This window comes from Clavelina lepadiformis, chromosome 4 (assembly GCF_947623445.1).
Source record: "Clavelina lepadiformis chromosome 4, kaClaLepa1.1, whole genome shotgun sequence".
In the NCBI taxonomy this organism is placed as follows: domain Eukaryota; kingdom Metazoa; phylum Chordata; class Ascidiacea; order Aplousobranchia; family Clavelinidae; genus Clavelina; species Clavelina lepadiformis.
In genome coordinates, this window is record NC_135243.1 from 15133893 (window position 1) to 15160501 (window position 26609).

The 26609-nt window shown below is 35.3% G+C and overlaps 1 protein-coding gene across 1 annotated transcript; it reads right to left on the reverse strand.

Moving 5' to 3' along the window:
- LOC143452997 (uncharacterized) lies at nt 1-22248 on the reverse strand. Its single transcript, XM_076954149.1, has 26 exons — nt 22147-22248; nt 21820-21905; nt 21098-21175; nt 20632-20782; nt 19906-20062; nt 18849-19056; nt 17758-17938; nt 16816-17669; nt 12956-13129; nt 12611-12759; nt 11925-12063; nt 11697-11860; nt 11345-11600; nt 11026-11244; nt 10724-10940; nt 10532-10633; nt 10095-10275; nt 9716-9946; nt 9439-9628; nt 9146-9308; nt 8910-9075; nt 2520-2658; nt 2308-2432; nt 1918-2165; nt 1563-1665; nt 1-326 (listed from the first exon to the last, which is right to left on the reverse strand). Exons 1-26 carry the CDS (start codon nt 22157-22159, stop codon nt 164-166), a joined length of 4857 nt encoding a protein of 1618 aa, XP_076810264.1. The 5' UTR covers nt 22160-22248; the 3' UTR covers nt 1-163.
- Between the last annotated feature and the right edge of the window lie 4361 nt (nt 22249-26609).

Below are 26609 nucleotides of genomic sequence, written 5' to 3' on the forward strand. Positions count from 1 at the left end.
CCGACGTGAGTAACCAACGCAATGCAGTCTAACCTAGTGGTTTATTTTAATACAGTATTCATGCTAGTATACTAGCGAGATTTTGTTTAATTCATACCAATCTATTTCTGTTTATTACGATAATGGAATAAAAGAATTGGGTGTTATTAGAAAGTCAATGTGCTTAGAAATCTTGAGTATTTTTTGCAAACTGCTCTAACAAGCTGGTATCAAGAATACTAGTTCGACGTCCCCGTCGTGTTAGTGGGATTGGCGAAGTGTGAGGGTTCCGAGACGAATTGTTAGTGCTGATTAAATCAGTATCCAAGACTGCGTGCACATCCAAACTACATTATAATACATTTATTAAAGTAAAATTTATAGGTTAGCATTTTGTGAAAATTCTCTGATGTTTTAGATTCTATTACAGTTTTAGGTACATACTATAGTCTACACATAATTTATTAAAATATTGATATTAATTACTGTACACAAGCTTTCGCGGACATCAACTTGTTTCATCAGGTGTACTTAGAGGTGGAAAAAAAATTATTATTAAAGTTACTATCTGTTATAAGTCTAATAAAATATAAAGTATAATATAAATTTTTTGAATTAGCCAGCCAATGGTTCTTGTGTCAGAAAGATATATTTTACTTGTTTGCCATCTCATTATGTACACTCAGTCCGCAAAAGGTCTTCGGGATTTGATGGGAATCCAGTTCAATATGGCAAAACGGGTAATGATCTGGCTAAAACGTTTAACGTTGTCCAGATAATAACGTGAAATTGACTGAAACCGACGCTCATTCGCACCGTTTTCATCCTACAATCTGAGAGAGACTATATTGCCATTTCGTTCGTCTGAGATCTACCTCAATTTAAGAATTTTATCATTTTGTCAATTCCAGATCGAGACGGTGGTCGGAAAATGCAATATAGTAATGTCGCCTTCTTACCAAAATATAGTTTTCAATGCGTCCAATCAAGCAACTTCATTCCGCAATAATAATTATTAATTAATGGTTACAACTTTATTTTTCGTTCCGCCACAAGCAACTATAAAAAATAACGACACCTTACAACGACCAATACAACGTCGTATTGAGTTAAACCTATTTATAAAGAAAAATAAAAGACGTGAGCTAACTCTTCTAATAGATTTAATTGGGCCATTTATAAAAGGCAATGTGATGATGGCATCATCCTATTACTGATAAAAACATAATCTCACTATTCAGGAGACTATGTACATGTCCTGACACACACCAAAAGTCAACATTTAGACCTAGTCATATTTTAAGTTTTAATCATTGATACTTTTCAACTTATATTTACTAATTCTTTCTGATAAGTACACTATAGAGTATAGACTTTACTAATACTTGCATTTGACTTTCAATTGTAGAATGATGAATTCAGTCAATATCTACAACGATTTTTAATTTATCCAGACAAATGGCGTGTGCCCTTGGTATAGCGCATTTTAAAGGTAAAAGTATTTGCATTTAAATTTTTCGGCTGTTTCAAACCTAGATACAGTAAACATACTTTCTCCTATATAGAAGAGTAAAAGAACTCACCTTTCGTTTTTCGTCACAGTATATTTTCTGCGATGAACGGGCTGGAATAATGTTACGCCTTTGCTAACTGAAAACGTAAGCCGAGGGCCCGAGTCATCTGCGGCTGTAACAAACTGGTGCTAATGGCATTGATGATGTCAATAACAAGATATACAACGGTGAAATAAAAATTTTGCAGAAACTACCATATGCAAAAGTTAATTAATATAATATATTGCTTTACTTGTTAGAATTAGATTATTATAAAAAACCACAGCTATAGACCTATAGTTACAGTATATTCAATACTTGGTTTTTGAAACATCTTTTCTGGAAATGTTTATAAGTACGGTACATCTTCATAAGATATGATTACCTCCTAATACGGAGCCACGTTTTCTTCTAAATGTTTTAGGATCCATATGAAGATAATTTGGAAAATCAGCAGTTGTAAGTCTGGGCTTCAACTCCGGAAATACGCTTTTAGAAAGACTTTCTTTTCCCAAACTTGCTCTCTTTTTTTGTCGCACAGACGCGGCTACGACCGGAGTCATCTTTAATCCATATAAACGCTTATATCGTTTAGAAAGTACTGGTGTGTATTTGTAGTATTCTTCGCAAAACCTACAAGTTGAACGTCATCAATTTTTAGCCTAAGTTAATCTACTACAGTATAACAAAAATTCCCACGTTATATTCATAAACGTGGTTTCTTTAACTGCAAGCTGCTATAACAAACAAAGGTTTGTTGTCAAACTCAGCTGACTTTTTCCAGAAGACAAGCAGTAGTGGAAATATATAGATTGTGGCTTCGTGAAATAACGCTCCATCGATCAGACCATTTTGTAACGATTCGATCGTTATTTCAGCAATTTCTGGTGGCACATTAACCTGAAGATGTAACCATTAAATCAGTGTATTATGTTTGTCTCCATAGAGACACAATAAATGTATGAAATCTTTGTGAAATCGTCTTACTCGTACAGCTGGTTGAATTGTTGAGTCAAGATAGCAATTTACTATTAACTTTGCCTTCCATTTTAGCATTTTGTATTCACTGTCTCGATATTTCGATAATCTTTTCGTAGCTGAGGTACTGTCAGCCATAACCTTAAAGCTGCGCAAGAAATTATTTACATTAAATAGTAATAAAATTAAGAAATGAATGACTTGTTCTTAACTTTTTTTCCCAGCCCAACTTCTGTTTTCAAAAGAATTGTACACCCCACCATCAGGGGCATATTTAGGATTTGGTTTTCGCCCCTGCCAAGCGGCGGCCAAACGTTTTTGGAGCCGAGTTTAAAATTACAGCATTTGTGCACTTCGCCCAAAACGCACAAATTGCAAAATTTTGGGTTTTATGTCCCAAAAGCGGCTTTTGAAGGTCTTGAAGAAATGAACTATAAACCTCACACTCCTACCCTGCTGGAAAATACGCAACCGGAAAGTTTCTGCACCAAATTTTTGCATGGCGCAGAATTTTCACTTTGACCTATTATTATAAGTACTACGTTGGCGTGGTGCAAGCTTTGGCATGAAATTTATTCAAGCATTTATCCGGCGCACTGAAGACAAATTTTCCAGTAGGGCATTTATACATACAATAGCTAACTATTTATTATGTAACGATTGTGGAACGCCATATACCCGCTTATAGTACGTTTTTACAATTACGTAATAGCCCATAAGTGGTCGCAAACAAGGGAATGCGATGAAGAAAAGATGCAAAAAAGTTTATAGTACCGAAAATTTGGTTCATGAGAGCAAATAAATCAATTGGGCTCATGAGGGGTGGGGATGCCCCTGCTTAGTACGCTATTGAACAGGAACAGTTGCATTCTCACATTTTTTTATCACACATTTGCACACATATATTCTCAATTTCAAAGTGAAAGTTGCAAAATTACGTATTTCTTCATTAAATTTGAATTCACACATTTCACCAAACATTTGTGAAACCCCACCAAAATTCAACTAGGCTCCACCTGTGAGGCGGGCACCCCACCTTAAGAAATATTGCTATATAGTGAAATGGACCGCTATTTTCAAAGAGCAGTGTGGAAAATCATACTTTTTTCTTGTGTCCTTTCGAATTTTTACCATTTCTCTCATTTATATTTCTATTCTCCTTATAAAAATATATTTGAAGTTATGGATAGAAACCAACAGTGGGATTGCGTCTGCTATCAAAGCATCTTATCATGACTCCAACCAAAATTCGAATAAAAAGAATATTTCAAATCTGCACGTTATATGTATAAAATTAATAATAATTTTAATCAATCAATTTAATCATTTTATTTTTCACCAAAAGCGTGATGGGAACGAAAAATCAAGCTAGTTGTTACTAACACGCGCTGATGAACAGAAAGAAGTGACAAAGCCGAAAAGGCTTAAAACGTGCTCAAGAGAAATAACGTTAATATTTGCTGGTAACAAATAGTACGACCACTAAATCTATAATTAGTTAAATCCATAAAAGTTAAGTAGAAAAAGCGAAACTTAAGCAGACAATCAAGTGGTTTGTTCAAGCAATGAACGAAAATTGCTTCAATGCTGTCACAACCATCAGTCGTATTTTATTGCAAGGGTGGCGTCTAAGTGTAGCAGTTAATATGAAACAAATCTTTTCATTACTGCATTTGGCTTATAACCCTATAGCCTATTGTTTATTGCAAAAAGCAATGATTTACAAGCTTATAATGATTAAAGTGAACTCATCTTTAAGACCTAACATTACTAAATATTAAGCGCGTGTAAAAATGCAGATGTCAGCACTATAGGTGCATGACATATAACAATACAGGTAGTTAGTTATCAGGCGATGTACTGTTTGCTACTCCGCATTGACCGTCTTTTCACAGTAGACTTATGCTAAACTAAAACCATTGACGTCTGTAAATTCTGAAATGAAACCTGTGATGGTCTACAATCTACATCATACTTGAGATATTTTTGTAACTTCAAAAAAGCTTATTTTTGTTTATTACAGATTTAAGAATAGCAAAGATTTCCGTTTTAGCAATTTTCCTGCTATACAAACGACTTAATTAAAACAAAAAAAAGTGTTGTCTTCATTGCATTAATTCCAGGCCATGTTTCATGTTTGTTTCTAGAAGTTTTAAAATAATACGTTTTGCACATGGTCTCTCATTGGCGAGAAACGCCACGGCCTTAGAATCCATGTAAGAAAATAACTTTTGTATGAAGTTTTAGTTTGGGTTTAGCGAACGACCAAGAAGGTCGTTGTTTGTTGTTCATTGTAGACAATTTATCACTAGACGATAAAACTACGGTAAGTTAGGTTGTTTAAGTTAACAGGTAGGAAACAGTAAAGTGAAACAAATTGATCTGACGTCGACAAATTTAGACAGGGAAATCAAAGTAGGCTAAACCATATGAGACAATATATGGAAAAACTGTAATCTGTAAAAGTTTTAAACAATTTTCTAATTTTATATTATACAACAATATGCAGACATGATAAAAAGATAATGACAAACGCCAACCATCAAACCTACAGTGTACGTACAACTACAATAAGTGTAATACTTTTCAGAAGGTTTTTTTCCGCATGAGCTGGTCATCGACACCAGTGTGTTTAATCGCCGTCAAGCAATACCTCTAAAGGTTGGGCCATGCCCGAAACTTTTACTTAACAGAAAAAAACGACTTAAAAGTCACGTTCATTCGAAGCGATACTTCGTCAGAGCGATGAAGATTGTCGTAGAAAAAAAAAGTGCAATTTGTCGCAGTAAAAAGGAACATTTCCAAGTTGGGTTAAAATGGTGGTAACAGCAGTAAAACAAGTCAAAAGCTGAACATTTCTTCACACCTCCTTCTGAATAATAAGGAGTTTCTTCTCAAAATGTTGGTTTGGCTTAATGCTGGCGCAGTAAGAGTTAAAAAATTGAGAAAGTCCTGAAAGTCTTCATTGGACTTATGTGCCGGTTGTGATAGAATCATGTTTAAACCCATATTGTTGAGCAATATGTCGGTACCTTTTAAGTTTAAACTGTGGGATCCTGGCGCTTGCCAATTTCTATCACGCTAAATCCTCCAGTCCACTGCTCTTACGGCTAGTCACATTGCCAATCTCTGTTCTTCTAAATTTTGATAACATTCATTCGTGTATGTTTATAATAAAACAACGTTCTTTATTATTATTCGTCAATAAAATCAGTAGTCCTTCGTACACTGAGTGAAAACGTAGAACGACATCAAATCCCATCACCACCGCAAAGTTAACCTTACGTGGGAGCGGGATAAGGAATCGCAGGCAGCGTAACTTGAGAAGCATTTGTATAGTGAAGGGCATAAAACGTGTAAGGTAAATGTTTCTAAAACTTACTAAGAAAACAGTAAAAAGGATCACAAGTGGCACAAATCATTGATACTAAACAGCATGAAGTCAAACATCATGGGTGAAAAACCTTTAAATAGGCCTATGTAACTAAAAACACATCTAAACTAAATCAATAGTGATACAATAGTAATAGTGTAACTATAACATGCTTGTCGGCATGGCTATTACACAACGTGAATTTCGCGACATGGGGACTGATAGCCTATTTTAGAATACGAAGAGTGCCATCTTCGACGACCATGCTAAACAAAGGTTGAACAACACGTAGGTTTAATAAACCTTAATGTGACAATTTCTGTTTTATTTAAGCAGCAAGTCTCAAAAATCGGTGTTTTGAATACTGTGGAATCACCTTACTAAACGGCACGTTTTCAAAAAAAAATTTCAATGTAATTTTACAGTTTTAACCCGTACACAAGCCCTCCAAGCACACCTGTATATTTTGGTGGCCTTCGACGTCTGTGTGCCTGCCTCCTTGTCTAAAAGACCATTGACTAGAAATGTGACCAGTGAAATAGAGAAAAACACAATGATTTTTTCAACTAATAAACTTGGTGTCTTGTCGCTACTTAGCGGATAGAGTGGCGAACGCTAAACCCTTTGCAAACAAACAAGATAAATAAAATGTTTACTGCTTTCCCACTGGTATAATATAATAATTGTTTTTATCCCAGGACTGAGGAAAGTTTTTTCTCGACATTAAACTCTGCTATGATTCCTCATCGCTCGAGATCTGTATAGCCCAACCCAGTCATTGTGCAAGTTACGACACTGGATAGACGCACACATGTTTTATTTGTAACCGTATTATTCGTATCGTGTTCACTGTAGGACCACTGACCACTAACCTGAAGCAAGCATCGGTAAAATGTAGATTGAAGAACGATTAAATCCAGGACGACTAAACCCAGCAAAACTCAGCTAACGTCTCTGAGTTTAATAAGCTTAAACACGATCGTATGGAATACACATAAGCTACAAGAATTAGGCGCAATCAAAGAGCTAAAAGTAAAAAGTAGTAAATAGTTAAAAAGAGCTGAACTGTTATAATATAAATGGAAAAACAAACAACAACCGCCATTGTCCATCACGGTTATTGTTCATTACTGCTATTTTCTAGCGCAAAACGCAAAGAAGTAGCTCAATAAGAAACCTCACACTCTAAAAAAATTCTAATTTTTTACCTCCCACTCTTTAGAAAGAGTGCTTCGGTTTTACGTTTTTGAAAAAGTGCTAATTTTACTCCAAAAAGAGGGAAATTTACTATTTTGACATCGAGGGTTCTCTCATTTTTTGTCACTCCTTCAGGAGTCAAATCATTCTTGAAAGAACCGTTTTATATGCTTTCATTTCACTCCTAAAAGAGTATAAATGTCAATTTTAGTGCAATGCTAAACACTGCTAACCTTCCTGCGTGCTTATTGTATAGATAAACCAGCCTGACCAAAATTTCTATAGCTAAAAATCATTCGATCTCTTATTCCGTTGTTTATTAAAAGCAAAAACATGTACGAAACCCCATTACACAATTACACAAAAAGAAGTTAAAATCGTATATCATAATTGAAAAACTGCTGCATTATGAAGCTTCGAAATAAATGATCAATTTAAATCAAGTTAAGTGTAATAATAAACAAACAATATCATGTTGCAATAAGCTCATACACCCACGATTAATGGTCTCATGAAACTTTTTTTTTAATTTTCAAAGTAAACGAAATTATTCATCACACAAAGGACAGCTTGCAAATGACAAGTGTAAAAATCAGTAGTAGTGAAAGACACTGTTTCCAATGTCTTCCAAGTTGTGACGTTATAATATGTATCTACTATTCACCGCGCTATTGTTACATACCGTATTTTTTTGAATAGAAACCGCCCTTTAATAGAAGCCGCTCTCAAATAGAAACCGCACGATTTGATTAAAAATAAACAATAGAAGCCGCCCTTGAATAGAAGCCGCTCTCGCATAGAAGCAGCAGAAGACAATGCTGATAATAAATAAATAACGGAGAATCGATTCCGATTGGCTGATTTCGACATGACATCACACAAGAGAGGTCAAAAAGGTGATCAATGCGGGATAGCAAACAGGAAATCGCGTCAATAATCAGCACTGTGATAATTTCGACTATTTCAGACATGTTATTTTTAACAATGTTTACGTAGGTTTCTTGGCTATGTACACTCCAAATATTATGTTATTGCATTTTGCATTTCACAACATTGCAGTATTAAGTAATATCTTCCAATATTTACACTTCACCTTTGCAATAAATTGGACATTTAACTTTGTTTATTACACATTTTTGTGTTGTTGGTACTCATATGTTTATGTAAGCTATATGGTTTAACGTTTAAACATTTTTTACATTATTTTCATTTGCTACGACAAAAATATTTTTTCGGCACAGTTATGAAACAATGACCAAACAGCAGATGTGATTCGACTTTCGCTTTAGGCTCTATCATGATCACTCTTTCGCAGAGTGAATTGAAACAAATTTGAGAAAAATGTTGAGAAAAAGGTTTAGCTATGTCAAAGAAGTGAAAACGAGTGATTTACCGCATTATTCTTCGAAAATAGTAATCACTCCTTTTTTAGAGTGCATGGCAGATAATTAAATTCAAACTTTAAATAAATAACCAGCAGGGAACTGGTAAAAAGCTTCACGCTGGTAATCCAAACTAGGTCAGCATGATTATCTAACAGAAAACTGAGGTGAGAGTTGTGGTGAGCTCACACGCAGAAAATGACTTTTATATTGCTTCCCACAGCATGCTTCAAAATGACTCCTTTGCTTACAAAAATTATTGTTTTTTATGAAGCATTGTGTGCTTTACTTTATAAAGAATTCTTTAAAATCATCCTCATATCGATCGTAATACAAGTAAACCATTAAGCAACTTCAAATACCGGTTAGCCCTGGTCTTAATATGAAAATGCCACCAATTTATTTTGCTAAGGGTTAAAATTAATAGCTAACGTATGAAATAGTGACCTTAGAATTTCTCTCCAGAATCGCAAATCTGTTGGAAGGAAGTCAAAAATTACAAGCCGACCATTCACTATTCTTTGCTTATGCGGTTGGCGTTCGTTCTCATTGTCCATGTTTTGTGAGGGATCAACCATGGGCACTGCAGCAAGGCTATGCTCGGCGACCACGTCTACAAAACGTTTGTATCAAATTACCTTTTCTTTTTGCTTTATTTTGACAAGTGGTTTTAAGTAACAAACCTGACTGCATGCTATCATCAACAGGTTGAAACAGATCTTCTTTACTATGTATTTCGCGATCCAGAAATTTGTTAAACAAGTCAATGAACTTCTTATTTCTCATACATCGCATGAACATCGCAGCACGTTTGATAAAATCAGTGAAAACAAGCCATACTCGTCTCTACATATCATTCATTATTTTCTGATTGTTTCTATATTTCGGATTCATTATCACAATTTGCTGTTACAACAAATGTTACTACACTTTTAGCTGACTGCAATGGATAGGTAGACTGCAATGATAGACTCACCAAATGTTGTTGTCTCATATTTGTTGATTTAACACCAACACTGTGAATTTCGTCTGTTGAAGAAAGAAACACAGGATCTGTAAAAGTATCAGCATATTTGCGGAACCACCGATCTTCTAACATCTTCGCTATAATATTTTGTGCAGTAAAGAGCATTGAAGTAGTTACAATGTTCAGAAGTGGGATCTCCCTAAAAAGAAGTTTTCATCCATGAAAAGTAATTAGAACTTATGAGCAACCTGGTGGGGCACAAAGACAATTTTTTATTAATAATTACCGAATGATGTCTGCATCGCACTGCAGAAGTTTGTCAGCGGTCGATTTAGAACTGTGAAAATATCTTTTGATAATAGATCGAGCCTTCTGTTGGCGTTCTTTTACATTTTCTATATTCTTAACCCCCTCCACCGCTATCCAGAACAGGAAAGGTCTGTCACTTCTATGAGCTTTTAAATAACGCTTGAAAAATTCCAAATGTGTTGTGTCCCGTAAAACCTCATTGAAGTTGCTGACAATAATCAATGCAAACCCTTATGATTCGCTATTGTTAAGGTAAAATAAATTCATCAAAGCAGATAAATTCAATAGGTAGACAAAAGGTGTATAGCCACCTGAAATTAATACTTGGTATTGTACCCGGTTCACATAAATAATACCTGGGACGATTCAGTGGTCGTCTTATGTATAGACCCCCTCGCTTGATCGGCTTATAAAAAGAAGCTTGCTGGGGATGGCCCTCAACAATTTGTACGCGCGTATGATTTTTCATTGGCTTGCTTGGATCAGGATATTCACGAATAGCCATAGATGCAATGTGTTTTAAGTCTGCTGGTGTTTCTGCAAAATATGCTCACTAAATGTGCAAGAGAAACTGCTTAACAAACGGCCAGTTTATTTAAAAAGAAAAACATTTTTATGAAGCATGAAACGTATCTACCAGTACTTCCTTCTGAGTGGTAGATAGATTCATGCAGGTATAGATTCCATTATTATTTTTAATTAACAAAAATATAGATGTTCTTGAAATGAAATTATTGTCCCACGTTTGCTAAGTTAACTTAACAGGCTGTGTAGAAACTGACAATAACCTTACTTATGACAATTTTTGGAGGTGGGGGAGTTTGTATGTGACCATCATCGTCGCTAACTTCCAATTCTTCCTCACTCTCCGTTTTGAAAATTAATGTGCGACCAGCTGTAATAATAAAGTAAACATAATGCCTTATTAATTTTCATCTACTGCAGAAAGCGGTTTTTCTAGTATTAACAGTGTGGCACACTTTACCGGGTAAATTGCCTTCAAGAACAAGCTTTTGCGACCTTAACATTCGGGCGGTCATTTCGGTACTTGAACTCTGATGGCGGTTTTTGAGATTCCATTGCTTCGGCGGTTTTGAAACTATGCAAATCGTGCTTGAAATTCTATTATTTGTACAAGTGTTTGAACTTTTTATTCCGGGCTTGTGTTGAAATCCCTCGATCATGTCATCCGTTTTAAGGGCCTAAAAATTATAAGTTCATTATAAAGAAGCAATCGCTCAGCATAACATTTGGTCAACATACTACTCCAACAATTTATTTTCTTACAGCAGCATTAAAAAATGACTGAATCTCCTGGTTACAATACGATTCAAAGCTGTATTTTAAATCTTCCAAGACTTCCATCTGTAACTTTCTTAATTCCCAAGGCATATCATGCAGGTCTGTAAATAGAACCTCGTCGATTACAGCTTTTCGTAAACTTTCTGGTGCTTCAACGCGACGTGGAGAGTTAGGGAGCAAGTAGTGGGTAACGATTGATCTCATCTTTTCTCCACAAAAATAAGTCGTTAAATACTGACACATTAAGCTTGAACTAGACTGGCCTGAATGCACTGGATTATTTTCAATTTAATTACATATTCACCGATTTGATAAAAGTAACGAAATTCATGGTTCCAAATTTGTAATCCAAACGACATTTTTCAATATCCTGCCAAAAGTGTAGATAAACCACCATTTCATTGTTGTCAGTTCTGATCAAAAACTGATAAAATGGGTTTCCAGCAGCATGATCCGTTTGTAGAGCTAAAATCATTCTGTGGTTGAAAGGAATCTCCCGATACTTGTAGTCTTTAGTGATTGTAAAAATGCGCGAGGATTGCTGCACTATTGCGTTCACCCTTAAATGGATATATTGTTAAAAAAGTTACATGAAATGAAATCATACCGCTCAAAACATCAACCAACAGCTTATAACTAATAGCTTATTTAGTTACACATTTTGTGCCGGTTTTAAAACCGATTGTTTTGAAAAATTTCGCAAATGAAATTTTTTCGGCATGATATTTCTCTTAGGCTTTTCTTCGTCGTGTACTTTTCCAGTTGAATTTTCTTTAGGTCCATCGCCAGACAAACTGAATGTTACGGTAGTACTAGTAACCTGCCAAAAACACAAAAAGTAAAGTTAGTGCAACAGTAGCTAATAGTACATTATTTGTTTCTACCTGCTTAGTCTTTTTTGGTTTGATTTTAACAGTTTGGCGTCGTTTCTTTAAATTAGTAACGATAGCATTTGAATCTGTTGATTCATGAGATCCTTTGCGATCCATTCTTCTACTTTCAGGAAGTTTTGTAAGCACAGATCTGGACATCACAATGTAACAAAATAAGTTAAAAATGAACATTTTAGGCAGTTGAAAATAAATTAACTTTTCCTATATTCGGCAGAATTTTGATAAAAGCCATCTTAGACTCATCAAGTTACAGGGCAAATTTTGCATACAAAAGAAACAAAAATATAAAACAGCCAAGAAGCATTTAACGACATTTACCCTATTTGCATCTCAATTTTAAAATGAAATTATTTTCAAAAACCTCAGTCCAAGTGTAAAGATTATAATGCTATACCTTACCATATGCAATTACACCCAAGCCTATATGAAATATACGACTGACAAAGGAATATTCAATGGTCACCCTACAAACCGTTAAAAAAACCAACAAAGCAGGTTACACAAACATGTTAGACACCGATCGTCTCGAATCTGGATATCTCTCCCAAGTAAAGTGCAAGCAGATGTGGCGAATTTATCAACTCCAGCACGTTTGATCCAGTACTACTAATAATCTTGCACTGAGTTAGAAAATATATAAAAGTAAAACAAACAAACTATACTTATTGCAACTGAACCTGGCAAGTGAATGTCGTCGAATCACAGGTGTACTAGCATCTTCCTGAGTTATGTCGCAAAATGAACCATTAGTGCCAGGCACACTTTCGCCCTTGTTATCATTAGATCCAGAAATAGGCGAAATGTTAGTGGAAACAACCAATGCTGTCTACAGAAAAAAGTAGAAATGTTTTTCATGTTGCCATATTTTACTTTTTAACACTATTTAGGAAAGGATAAAATTCTAACCAAAACATGAACTGTAGTTTACATTGTTACTACGTAAGTAAGCTATGATATCGGTGCATTTTGTACTTAACGGTGACACAATTTCTAAAATTATTCTGTTTCTAAAATTTAACCAAATTTACTTTTAACAAAGTTTTTCCTCCAACTTTTTTCATAGTCAAGTTTGTGTCATTTGTCTTGAATAAAGAGGATAATTTTCGTTCATTTGCGGTTTCTTGATGGTATGATTTGGCTCTTACTGTTTTCCAAGATCCTTTTGGCTTTATGACACTTTGCAAGTTATCTACGATCTGGTAAACAAAACCATACGGTAATTCGAACTTAATGAAAAATGTTAAATGACAACGACAGCTAGTTGTCATACATATACTTTTCCCACAAGCACGGTGTGGGGCGAAGGTGGAATAGGGTAATCACTAATCAGTGTTTTGTTTTCTTTAAATTCTTCTACTTGGCAGTAAAACAAGTGCGATGCGATTTGATTTAATTAATTACTGTAGTTATGTATGTGTGTTTATTATTATGAGGGCACTATGGTAGTTTCTCCACAAACTATTCTAATCGTGCTGTGTGGTGAGTGTGGCGAACGCTCATTCATTGTGATTAGAACGCTATCTGAGTTATGTGTTGTGCAGTGCAATGTGTTGTGTTAATGAAGTGTGATTATTAGCCAATCATCACAACGGAAAGGATTAGGAAAAAACTAACTGGATATCAGCTAGCTAACATTGGGTATAAGTTAGTAAGTTAAATATTATTCAATCTATTGGATCGCTCTTCGGTTCATGTTTAGTTTCTGTCCTGATATACTCATTCGGTGTACCATCATTTGAGTTCAAGTCAAGTCGTGTTTGTGTTAATATAAGATATACTATATCGAATATATCATGTTAATCAGAGATCATTGTGGTCATGTGTTATTACCTACTACCTACGAGGGCAATTCTTAAACACAGATGTTCTGCAGCAATCAATAGTTGAATCTTATTTTAGCATATGTTGTTTTCTTATGATAAGATAATTGTAACGGTCAGGTCACAAGGTCTTCATATATCTTAGCCCAGGTCTGCTTTTGGGTAATGCGCCCTTCTTACAAACTCGGTGCGACCATATAAGTGTTTTAACGTTTTCCTGTTTAAGACTACAGTATATACATTATGCCAGGGCTTCTTAAACTTGTTAGTTCTGCGACCCCATTTTAGAAAATAAATTTCTATGCGACCCTTTGGCCAAAGCCAAAGGCTTTAGGCCAACCTAAAACAATCAACATCGCCATCTCCATGTGATTAACCAAGTAACCACTTCAGTGGGTGCTTGTAGCTCAAAGCTCATCAGCTTGACAGGTGGGTCGTTAAGTCCCATATCATACAATTAGCAGTAGAAGACTTGAACTCTTTAAATAGCAGCAAGCTGGAATGTAAGAACTGTGTGAACTGGAGGGTCTAAAAGCAGTTGACGACGCCCGTAAGACGGCTGTCAAGGCCCGCGAATGGCAAAAAGGAAACATTGTGATCGCAACGCTGCAAGAGAAACCCAGACAATGGATCTGTAAAGTAGAAAAACTACATCTTCTTCTGGCAGGGAAATGCGGACGCAAGCCAGATTGTATACCGGTCTGGTTGTACTACATCGGTTCTTCCCTGTCAGAGATAGAGAAAAAACACGGCATTGCGCTGACATTCTGGGCCATTGCTAGTCACTGATTACGGTTTCGCCGATAGTGTTATTGACAAACTCGTGCAACTGTTGTCCATAGCAGTGACGGACAGCACGCTCAGATATACGGTTGTTTGTAACGTGGTAGTGCGAGCGATTTTTTTCGCACTAGCAGTTAGTCAATCACTGAAAACTTGTTTGACAAAAGTCAGGAGATCGCAGCTACCATATTATGCCGAATCAGTATGTTTTTTATTTGTACTTGTAGCCTACATGTATCTATGTAAATTTGAAGTTAATTAAAAGATAGAACCTAAACTGCGGGTTATCTTTCGTCTGCTTGTTACACGCGGTGTCTTTTAGGTTGCACTTGATGTCACCGAAGAACCACACGTTCTAGAGAAATTTGACACCGAGCCTACCATGGAAGAACTCAGCAAAGCCATCGATATTCTGTTGAATGGGAAAGCACTGGGCTTATCTTTCTGAAGTCATTAATTTTTATGAATATAGCAAATTCTGCAGCTGGAACTCCTCACGAAACAGAAGGATGCCTACTACGTATTTAGGAACATGAGACAAAATGAGGCAAGATTTCAATATGCTGCATAGCAGGAAAGTGAGTAAGAAAAGTAAGTATTTTCTTGATAGCCTATTTCCCGTTGTTTTCCAATACCACACCAATAAAAGTACTTTAGTACCGATGTTATGCACTTGATACTTTGCCCCTATTTAACCCTTAAACTGTAATTACTGTTCTGTAACACAAACAGCGATTACGGGCCTCTCAGGCCCAATACTAAAATAATATGAAAAAGTAAGTCAATAGTTTCTCGATTCATTACATCGGCTGTATTCGTTTTGAGAAAATGATTTTAGGCCAAAGTTGCCTATAAATGCATGGATGTAGCAACAGGAATGTGAATGAATGAGTGTTTGACAAACACAACTCTAACCACAGACACTCCAAGCATCTCGCAAACCCGGTTAGCAGTACTTCACCTAACTATGGACACATATGATATATTTTGGTTGTTATGACATATTTTTGTTGTGCACCTAAAAAAAAACTTATCTTATTGAGATTCACTGTACAAATGCAATGTAACTTACATTGATTATAATTCTAAAGTTTACTTTAAACTAGAACCGGGCCTCCGAGGCCCTAAATTACAATTTGAGGTGTGCTTTTGTTTTTAGCCAACAAACTTTTTTTTGGACTCATTAATCCTTACACTTCGGTTTTAAGTTTTGCAAACGACACTATTTAAGGCATTTCTGGAGCAACAGCTCTTAAAACCAAAAAATAAAAAAAATAAAAGAATTTTCTTTCTCACCGGGCCTCCCAGGCCCTCAATTACTGTTTAAGGGTTAAGCCAGCTGCTCACATATTTCCCGAACATTTCGGTAAGCTTCGGTATTTGTTATCAAAATTCAAGTTTAACACTTGCATACAGCTCTGACAATATGTAACGTTACGAAATGTAAAAGTAACGAAGTGTAATAGTAAACCATAACCCACATACATAACATCAATGAACGACCGTGCACGAGGTGTACATCGTACTAAACTGGAATGTCTGTGAATAAAATTCTTTGGAAAAACATACCTCAATCCTAGCGATCCTCTGCTCGCGGATAAAGATGTTTTAAAATTTGACCGAGGTTATCGAACGACCGGTTACGAGTAGGCATGCCTACAAGCATGTTTGAATGGCATGAAAATTTTGAAAATTTTTGATAACCTGTAGTACATTTCTGTGTATGTTTCCGTGTACATAAAAGAATCAACCGCATTTAAAGCCATTGCAGAAACTATGAAAGCTGGATGTATGAAACGTAAAAAGAAGATCAGATTGAGTAACTGAATATATTAATTCATTGTTGATCTCTTAGTGTGTTCAAAATGGGAAAATAATATCACATAAACAACTTTGCAAAGGCACGTACGTAAGTTTATAGGTGATAGGGGAATTAGTGTTTTTTTATGATCTGTTTGATTTCTTTGTACTCTACCACGTGACAGGAAAACTATAATGCAGAGCGGTTTGATTTAGCTAGTCAGTGATGTTATGTATTTGTGACATGGATTATTATCATGAATGTAGAAGCTTGTTTCAGTATAGTCAAATTTCAATTTCATAAAGTTTACACGAGGATCAAGTTATCCCGTTCGTAAGAACAACAAAGACCTAATGTAAGGAAATTCCAAATAGGCTACAATTGATCAAAGAGTTTTTGGATAGATCAATTGGTAGAGGGTGCAAAAAGTTGGTTATATCTTGAATTAAATAAGAATAACATTTTTAAACAACTTTACCTGCTGGTCAGATTTAGTTTTTCCTTCGTTTTTCAGTTTTTGCAGTTGCTCAGACCTAATGCTTGTTTTACGGCTGCTAGTATTTTGTAAAGCTTGTTCAAAGCGCTGTCGGCGGGCTACTATCGATCGTTTTCGATGGCGATCACTAAATTGGAAGTTTTTATCTTTTTTGCTTTTCCGAAATATGTCATGTACACCCTCCCAACTTTCCGAACTTTCACTTCCTCCAGAAGATGCTTTTGAGACTCCATTTTCCCCATGTTTTATTTTTTTTGATTTGAAACTCTTCAACTCATCATTACTCACAATATTTTCCGGTTCCAATCCATGACGACTGCGCCCAGCGGGAGATTCTCTATTTGCGGTTGGACTTGATCGTCTTCTTAATTTTTGCTGAGAAACATGCTTGGGGTACGGATGTGCATCATCTTTCTTTTCTTTCTTGGTGTTTTCTTCCAAGCTTGGCTTTTCCGGATAGCTTTCTTCTGCAAAGGAAACTGTTCGCCTTCTGTTTGTATTTTCTTTTTCCAACTCAGGACGACTGTGCTCAGGAAAAGATTCTCCATTTGAAGTTTGGTTTAACTGTTTTCTTATTGTTGGCTCAGAAGCTTGCTTGGAGTGCGCATGTACGAGTATATCGCCTTTCGTTTTTCCCAAGCTTGACTTTTCCAGATGGTTGTCTTCTGCAAAGGAAACCGTCCGCTTTATGTCTGTATTTATTGTTGTGTTTATTTGGCTTTCATGAAGAATTTCATATCTTTCTTGCTTATTTTTGTATTCATCAGTTGCTTTGCTTTTAAGGGCTATTAAATCGAAGCCCGAAAGCGCTTCTGTAATGTTGACTTCTTTGTCATCTAAAGTTTGAAAAATTTATTTTGGTTAGTTGCAGGTAAATTAGTTAATTATCTAGTACTCATGACTGTAGAGGTCTAAAGGAATTACCATCAATATTGTGCTTGCTTTTTGGCACAGGTTCGTTGGGTAAATTGCAAGGCGTATTTGACCGTTTCAGGTATTGTTGTGCCGAGTTGTAGCGTAATTTATCATCGTCTGAATGAGGAGTTATTCGAGCAGTTATTAGATATCGAGGAAGCCAATACGTGGTAAGCCGATGAAGACAAAGCTAAAATATACAGAATAATAGCATAATTACAAATTTTATCTTTAAGGCAATCACAATAGCGGCCACAAACATAGATGTAAGCTCCAAATGGATCGAAATCTCAAAAAAAAACAGAACACAATTAACAAAGCATACAGTCTAAGTAAAGATAGCCTCTTACTGGAGCTTTTACCAAACAAGAAGTTACTACTATGTGTAAACTGAGTTTAATTAATACTGCCAAAAGACAATAATTGCAAAGAAAATGATATTACTGTAACTATATGACGTATAAGCTCACAGGAGTGGTATTTGTTCATGTATTTATTAATTACTCAATGGTCGCTGTCCGCATTTGACATCGAACGGAGGAAATCTTTCACCATGAAAAATTCAAACTCCAAGCTACTATATGGCTATTCTTTCAACAGTTCGGTAGCAATTTTTGAATATTTCTTATAAACGTTTAGTAGTCTTCACGAGGTTATTATCCTTTATCTTCCCAGATCCACTAAGTATAGCTAGCGTGGAGAATATGTTGCCAAACAGCATTACCATGGTTTTATATCGCTGCCAAACTACAAAGCTGGAACAACTCGTCGTCTAATTTGAATATATGTGCATTGTTATGGTCACGCATGCTTCCGTTCGCAATAGGTTCAATAGGTTTCAAGGCAATAAAATATATTTGGTCAGACTTCATTTCTACCAAACCATAACAAACCATTACAATTTATATCAATATTACCGGTAATAATTACAAAATGATTAATTTAAAAAATTTTTTCCTTGATTAGCAAAAGGAAAACGTTTCAAAACCGAAGAAGATTAACTAAAATATTGTCATTGCCGTGCATATAAAACTGATTTTATATATTTTTTTTATTACAGAATACAGTGCGATGATTAAATTAAAAAAAAGCATATTTACCTTTTGAAGACAAAGAACAAATTTTATGTCGTAAATGCGACTTCCAATGTCAACCATTGCTTGGCAATGAAAATCTGGAAGATTTAACCATGCTGCGTTTAATATGTGCTGTTGAAAACAAAGGTCGCTGGTACCGACAAAATATTTTTCTTTGATGTGGGAAAATAAATCCATGCAATTCGTTGTTCTTCTCTTTAAATTCTGGTAACTATATGACGTACAACTTTACAAACCAATGAAAAGCATATTGAATCATTGTCTACATACAGTGTTCAACAAAATCGCCATCTGCGATTAAAAACTTTTTGAAGTGTTGTTTTATCGAAGTCTTTATCCAAGAGTATTACAATGACTTGTAATAAATTTGATCATTGCCAATAAGCTACCAATACAAACAATTTGTGAGAAGAGCATATAATATGCCCTGGAGCCGTCACAAGTTAGGTTGACATGCGCCACCTTAAAAGACACACAAATCCGGGTAAAATGTCAAAATTAAGTTTGACACTTTTAATCAACAACAGCTGAATTTACCCACACTAAGCTATAAAGTTACGCAAACACAAAATAAGTCAAAGCACTTGTTTTACATCAATTTATGGATTGTGACCATCGATTGATTTCAGACAATTCTATTAAGAATACTGTATATTTAAAAAATTGTTAACAAATTTCAAACTACGTTTGTCAAAAAAGTTACAAGTTTAGGTCACGAAAAAGAACTTAAGTTTCAACCCAGTTCAACTTTCAATTTAATAAGAAGTTTTCAACAAAGTTAGAACCATATTTAGCATCATGATTAAAGCCACACTTAGCATCACATAACTCCATCTCCAAAAGTACTTGTTACAATCGTAGTGTGTAACGACTATAACCGAACAATATGGTGAAAATAGCTCAACAAGCACATTTTTCGTTTCCCCAAGTTATGTGAAATATATGATGAAATTGTCAATTCAATGACATTGTAATTATACTGCATTCATATTAAGGCCGTTATTTTTCTTTTGTATGATGCAGCATTATTAAGTAAATCCACCTTACTATACAAACTTACAAGTTTTCAGCATCTATCCAAAATAGATAAAGTTTGTAACCATGCCAAGTTCTTTGGAGAAACTTTCTAAAACGACGCATTGAAGATACTTGCCCGAAGCACTTTTTCTGTAGCCATTTCAGTGCATCTTTTGTTGCATTTCTTTCTGCAAGTTTTTCTTGAAATGATTAGAAACAAAGATTATTTAAAAATTATATGGTTTTGGGTCAGAGCTGAATATCAAAATGATTTCCGAAAACCTAAAGATAGTGAAAAGGAATTCTGTAAATCATCTTTATTTACACATAAGTTTTGGCGAGAACTTCGATCTGACGTTACAAAGTTCGCATGATCATTACCCTAAGTTAGAAAAATTTATTGCAGCGATTTCTTTATAAAATTTAAGTATTCCATGATGTTACTGTGAATATAATGAAACCATTAAAAGATATCGGTACCATGCTTATTACTACCAGAGTTCAAAATCCCCTTTTGAAATAAAATCTTTTAATAAAAGTTCTTTAAAACTGTAAAATTTATAGAACTAAACAATCGATTAGAACTAAACTAATACTGTATAACCAAAAAACTAGCTGGAGTAGAAATAGTTAATAATACTTTACTGGGAATATTATTTTATAAGCTAAATAACTATTTTGCATACAAACATTTAAAAATATTTTCTGTCACAATTTACTATGACTTGTAATTGCAAATATAAACGTAGGGAAATAAAACATATCACACCTGTTGTGGTACAACTACCATTTTCTTGTTGTAACATGTTATACTCGATTAGAAGCTTTGCTAGCTTGTACTGATGGAAAAGCGCGCACTTTACAAACAAGGAAAACCTTTTTCTCCAAAGCCATTCGATAATACCATTACAATCTACCACCTATCAAAAATGATATTGGTATACGATAACAAATTTTTAACATGGAATTTTAAACCTTCATCAAACCTAAAAGATAACATTGGATTGCTTGGCTTAGTTTGCGCTGACTGATATACCTGTGGGTATACCTTGTATGACCGAGTTTTATAAATATGACAGCCTATTTTAATTTTACGTAATTTTCCTTTACAAAAACATGAAATATTTCACTTTCGACATAAATTACGATTATTTTATTATCCATTTAATAAATCTGTACAGAAAAGTATTTTCCAACCGTATAAATGATTACAAAAGACACAAAAAGATACTTACATAATGTTGGCTGGGTAAGCGTGGTTCCAAAATGAACTGTTGTTGTTTCTTGCTGTAAGCAACTAGCTGACAAAAAGCCTGTAAAAAAGTTTGGCTCAAAACTTTAGACATCAATCCCAGGCCACGATTTATACCATCAAAATCAAGGTGTCGAACCGCAGCTGAAAATGGCTTAATTTTGATTCAGGTTTGACGAAACTTTGTTTTACCGGTTCTACTCCAGTTTGGGTTTGCATAGGACACACACGTTCTCCGCTCCAGGTTCAGGAAACTTACTTGGGGAGTATGCTCTGGGTTACGATAACATTGTCAAACTAATTGCCGATTTAATTTCTTCAAATGCACTTCCTATGTAGCACTTTGTTGGCTCAGTGAATTTTATTAAGAGTGGTAGCCGAAAACAAAGATTTTCAGTTACTTTTCGATGAAGTTATACCGCACTTAAAAAGTGGTTACGGTCGAAAAAGGTTTAACTCCGGTTCGAAATTTTGCTTCATTGGTCCAGGTTCAGTTTGGGCTCAGAAAAGCTTAATATATTGGGTTCTGGTTCCGAGTCCAGTTCTGTTTTTCATCCGGTCAAACCGGTTTAGAAGCTAAGGTTCATTTCCGGTTCGACAACTTGATCAAAATACCCGTCGCTTTGAACTAAGTTTGATTTTGGCATTTTGTACTAGTGTATCGGCTGCTGGTCAAAGCAATGCAACGTATTAAACATAATTTACCGGTAAACATGTAAACTTGTTAAAGTAGTCGACGAAATCATCATCACGAAGTAAGAGTCTGAATTCACTCAATGACAACGAATTCTCTGCAAGAATGAAACTCCCGTTTACTCTTCGATAGTCTCGTAATTTTAGAAGGCCAAGTTAAACTTTTGCTTAACAATAAGCCCATGATACATGGTATAGGGCTATAGGCTAACAGCCGTGATATCGTACAACAAAACTACCAGGTACGATGCCAGTACTTAACAGATTTAAGGGTCTTATCTTATAAATAACAGATATATGGCATTCTCTAAACGCATTCGTAATGAACACCACACTTACCCTCGCACGTCATAAAATCATCTGAAGTATTTATACTTGAATCAGAACTTTGATCTTCAGTAAACTACTTTTTTGTTCATGGAAAAGTTAACGTAGCATGCGTTACGATCATAAAGCCATGCAAAACATTTTTTAATATCAAACACTCCCTTCAATGATGTAATAAAGAATAAAGGTTTTAATTAGTTCATACGTCACTTTTCTGTCAGAATGAAAGTAGACCTATCAAAATATACAATTAGCCCTTTTTTCATGTCACTATTTAAAAGAGAAGAACTACACGTTTGAATCTATTTTTCGAGGTTGTCTGTTAGTCTAACTTGAACATTACAGCATAGTAATGTAACATAAAGCTAACCTAAAAACATATATTCTAATTAATACCAATCTAACACCAAATCTAAATTCATGGCGTCTTCAAAACCTGCATCTCCTATCCCAACCTGGGTCAAGAGTTCGGCAAAATAACGCGTCTTCTACTGGACAACGGTTTCTCGAGCGGATTTTGCACATCGTCACCTACCATCAGTTCCTCAATAAGAGATTTACGGCCATCAGTCGAGTGGTGGAATACCGAGTTAGATACCGTATTCACAACCATGAATCACCCTAAATAGGCTTACTATATTTCGCTAACCTGAAATCGGGTTGGTCCTTTTATCTTGCGGTTTGCGTAAGCAAGGGCGACTGCTTTTTATTACAAATGCACTATCAACGCCTAACGTCGTCGTCTACTACTCTACTATGTTGAGTTGTCTTCATAAAAAATAGTGTTAAATTTCTAAGTCTAGGAATTAATTTGACTGACAATTTAATCATTCAACTTCCACCAAAAAGACTTGTGTAAGGCAAAAGAAAAGGTTAGAATTATTCCAAGAAAAAATAATTATTTTTTCAAAGTAAATCTAAAATTATTTGAGAATTATAATAAAAGTAAGACGTCGAGTAGCCTAAACCACCGCAGTCCAAATGCAAGCCCACCCGCCACTTTTGGTCCGCAAAACCAATTTGACCGCAATTATTGGCATGGGAAACAGCAGAAATTCCATTACTTAAAAATTAAGCATCTTCATAACAAAATAGTGTATTAGTATGGTTTGATCAGCAGATTTTAAAATCTTCTTCAACAAACTGCTTGGCACTGGACAGGCTCTTTAACATGACACGACAATATAACATACAATTAAAAATTACAATGATAAATTGTTACCTCAGACAATGGTATTACTTGTTGACGATAGAATCCATTATGATATGAAATTCATACTATTTTCTATTCACAATAGGAAATTTGATGGTTGATTGATAGCTGAACCGCGTTGTATTCTTGTATTATGTATTTTCGCCATTGACTTGTCGCTGCCTGGGAGGTATTTTTTAATACCATTACATCATTTGGTGGTATAGCGATGGTATAGCAATACCATATAGAAAATGTTATCGTACTTTAATTATATATTAGAAGGTTTCACTCCAAATTCATTGCAGATGTGAAGCAGCCTGTGTGGTATTTTTTGATACCATTTCATATTTCTTGCAAAAGTGTTTTCTAGCTACTGATCGAAGTTTATAAATTTGTTTTTTAATAAACATTTAAATTATCATTTGATATTTGGAAACTTGCTCTGAATAACTTTGTGTTAACACCCCTTTTAGTACGTTTCCAGGCTGTTTTACAGCATCTATGCTGATAAGAAGGTTTTATTGGAAATGTCCAGTTTTTAACTCTAACACTGATTATTATTTATATATGTCTCAATGTGTCAGCTTTAGCTACATGTATCATATTGTCAAAATATCGTTTTACCCGTTATACCTGTTACGCTTTTTACCTGACTCACAGCTTTTTTTCATATCGAACATTTTAACTCCCATCGCTTTCACGTTTTATAAGCTCGCACTTCTACCAGCGAGCGGAGGTCGAGATTTAGTCAAGTTAATCATAGAGATAGAATGCGTTATCTGCGTGGATAATCGAAATCAACAGACGAGCTGTCTGAGCTAGTCATGGTGATTGCAACTCATGTATTAGACATCTTATAAACAGTAGTAGCACCTACAATAAAAACCTTTTCTTGTAAACAATTTCTGTTGTAATATTAAAACCTTTCGGTTGACAAAAATTTAGAGTATTCTAACCGCACGCAACAATAGATTCAGATAATTCAACAAGTATATTAAGTTAAGATACTCATAAGTGAATGTGCTCTTCAAGTCAAAAGAGTTCTTCAGCCTTTGGCGAGCGAAAAATATGGTGCTAATCTCCTCGTAGACTAGTCAAACAAGAATACGCTCGTAGTAAACGGGATAAAGCGGAAAATCTTGGAGGGCTTAAAACATGCCAGAATTGAATTATAGTGGTTCCACAAAGATTGAAGATTAGCATGTCTACGAAACTCAAATAAGTTTACTGTTTACAGTAAATACATGTATCATAAAATTCTAGCCGCGAGATGACGCTCCCCCTAATCTAATTTGTTTATGGGCAGTTAGCTTTAATGGCCCCGCGCATTAATTAGTACCAATGTGCTTTGTGTTTAAATGTTGCCGTGGAGGCAGTCAATTCCGGCCTTTTTGGTTTGCTTTATGGGATTTTGGTGGTGGTGTAATGGTCTAGGGATGGCCTAAGCCAAACCCAGTCTTTCAGTTTTATTGTCTGACTCCTATGATTGTCTTTGACTCCGTTGCGTTTACTGTCTCTATTCTGCTTCTTAAATCAACACCAACTTCGTAAGTTCAAATTGTTATATTGTCCGAATAACTTGTCCGAATTAGAATATTTACACCATGATTCCAATTCCCAATATCTTAGCAATTACTTCAATTTACAGGAATAACTCCGAAAGAAGAGAATTTCTCAGAATAAGAGAAGAGAGCGATTTAAAATCCAACATTTGTTTTTATACTAAAATATTGACCAATCAGCTTTTGCCAATTAGCCCACAATCACGTATACATAATTCCAATCTAAGCCTTTTTCTCACAAAGAATTCACATACAGAAAACCACTTGATATACTTAACTACGCCACATGTTGGTTTGAAACTACGATTTGATTAAAGATACTAGAACCAATCATTGCTACCATAAAACCACGTGTCGCATATTGTCGTTATCTGAACGTTTTCAAGTACACTCAGACTTTACGCCGTGAAAACAATGCTATTTGAAACACTTCAATCTGCGTTAAATATGTCGGTTCAGAATTTCTTGTTTGAATAAGAGATTATCACGATAAATACGTCTGTTTTAACATTTACTTAATTCCAGCCAGAGAAACACACAAAAAACCGCTTTTTATAATGCCAATTATAAAACTTGTTTAATTTGATTATATCCAAACGCCACAGCTTATTGCCTAGTTTGCAATAAATAGGTTCTAAGAATCTAAGAATGAATCTATGAATCTATGAATCTATGAATCTATGAATCTATGAATCTATGAATCTATGAATCTATGAATCTATGAATCTATGAATCTATGAATCTATGAATCTATGAATCTATGAATCTATGAATCTATGAATCTATGAATCTATGAATCTATGAATCTATGAATCTATGAATCTATGAATCTATGAATCTATGAATAATCAGAATTTTTTCATCACTATAGAGTTGACAGGCGATTCCTGACTGTTGTCTCAAGTTATCGGTGAGTGCTTTTTTCTATGGAAGCCCAGCTTGTCGGTAGTTAACCGACGGCCAGTTGTTGGTAACACGTTTAGTTGGCCGATTGGTAATTGCGATCGAGATACCGCGGCCCGTACCTAGGAGACACGGAGTTTGTTTTACGCGTACGAGGTGGAGAACCCTCTTTGTGGACTTCCCGATTCGATAAGCAATTTGCTTCGGAGGCTGATCCTTTAAGCAACGCGTCACGTTTACATTGTATTTGTTAGCTTGTACGACGGTATTTTATTACTCACTTTGATCCTGCCTTCGTGCGGAAAACATGAACAGTTTTAAATCCAGCTCATAGTGCTGGTTTGCTGCCTACAGTTGGCAGGCGATATAAGTTTGAACCTCCACATTGTTTTTTCTCCATTATTGACTGGCAGTTGGCAGGATTGGAATTGCTGTTGCCTTTTTGGAAGATATAGTTTTAAGTTACTGCATTGGTTTAGTCGGCTATAGAGCCAAGCCATTGACGCTATCCCTTTCTAATCAATTCCGTTTATCACACGCCTGGTTAGCGAAGTCAAAGTTCCAAATTCGGGCGTTTTTGCAATTGATTACGGTTTCCCTGTGGCTCGCCTGATGAGCGACAAAGCTTGCATTTCAGTTATTTTCAGTTCATTCTTTCAGGTCCCCCAACTTTTGCGGGGCAGGCAATGAGCTCCAGTTTCCGTTAAGGTCTCGTACTTTGTGCCGTGGAGACTAATTAGATCCTGAATTTGTTGCGATTTTTCTGGGCAGTTAATTCAATTGTGCTACTTGCTCACTGTCCACAAATTTCCGCT